The 1071-nt window shown below is 66.2% G+C and overlaps 1 protein-coding gene across 1 annotated transcript; it reads left to right on the top strand.

Annotated features, from left to right (window-relative positions):
* Positions 1-796: 796 nt before the first annotated feature.
* On the top strand, positions 797-1071 carry EMIHUDRAFT_78887 (hypothetical protein; the record flags this gene model as incomplete). Its single annotated transcript, XM_005792287.2, has 1 exon — positions 797-1071. A coding segment is annotated over one exon (275 nt), but the record flags the coding sequence as incomplete, so codon positions are not given.

The raw sequence follows: 1071 nt of genomic DNA on the forward strand, positions 1-1071 counted from the left end.
GGCTATTTGGCCACGCCCCCGGTTCCCCTTCGGCTATTCAGTGGGTGTGGCCCTGCCACCGCCGTCCCTCTTATGGGCTTTTCCTGACCGTTTCGGTTTCACCGATCCGCTTGGATGGGGCTCGCCATGTAGCAGCACCCTTGATCGCTTCTCATTTTTGGGCCTCGATGCGCTGTCCGACGAAGTTGGAAGCCCCCTTCGGCACCGGCTTCAATGCGCTGCCGATCCATTGGCTTGGACGCGCTAGGGTGGGCGCGGGCGGACGGATTCGGACGGGGCGGAGCAGCGACCGCATGGGCGGCCGCTGCTCTGTCTGCCAGAGCGCGCCGTCTGCGCAGCTCGAGCGCCGCACTCCACATCCTCCTCGGCGACCTGCGTGCGCGGGAACGGCAGGGGTCATGTCGCGCGCACCGGGCGGCGCCGTGCTCGCAGCAGCCGGGATCGCGGCAGAGTATGGTGGAGAGCTCTACCCGCGCACCTGCCCAGCGAGGAGCTCGACGCCGCTCCTGGCAGGCGAGGCAGGGATCTCGCACGATGTCGTGGGCGACGCCCGTCCGCAGCTGACACGTCGTGGTGACGATGATCGCGAGGAGCATCACGGTGAAGAGGAGCGTCCCGGCCCCTCGAGATGGAGGAGAGGAGGAAAAGGGGGCCGGGACGCAGGTTCTTCTTGCATCGCAGGGGGGTAGGCTGCACGAATTCGGCTGTGCACACGTGAATTCCGTACCGTCGGGATCCGCGAGCCTCTCGGCAGGACGCTCCGTCGTCGGATCCGTCGTCCTCGGCCTCGGGCCACATGTCCCAGTTCCTGCCTTCCACCCAGAAGCGGCTGACCAACATCGCGGTGGTGCGGTACAAGCGCGCCGGCAAAAAGTTCGAGGTAGCCTGCTACAAGAACACCATCATCGCGTGGCGCAACAAGGTGGAGACCGACATCGACGAGGTGCTGCAGGCGCACACCATCTATGCCGACATCGGGCGCGGCGTGCTGGCCAAGCGGGAGGACCTGATCGAGGCGTTCGGCACCGACGACGAGGACGCGGTCTGCGTCGAGATTCTGAACAAGGGCGA

This window comes from Emiliania huxleyi (assembly GCF_000372725.1).
Source record: "Emiliania huxleyi CCMP1516 unplaced genomic scaffold EMIHUscaffold_10813, whole genome shotgun sequence".
Lineage (NCBI taxonomy): Eukaryota > Haptophyta > Isochrysidales > Noelaerhabdaceae > Emiliania > Emiliania huxleyi.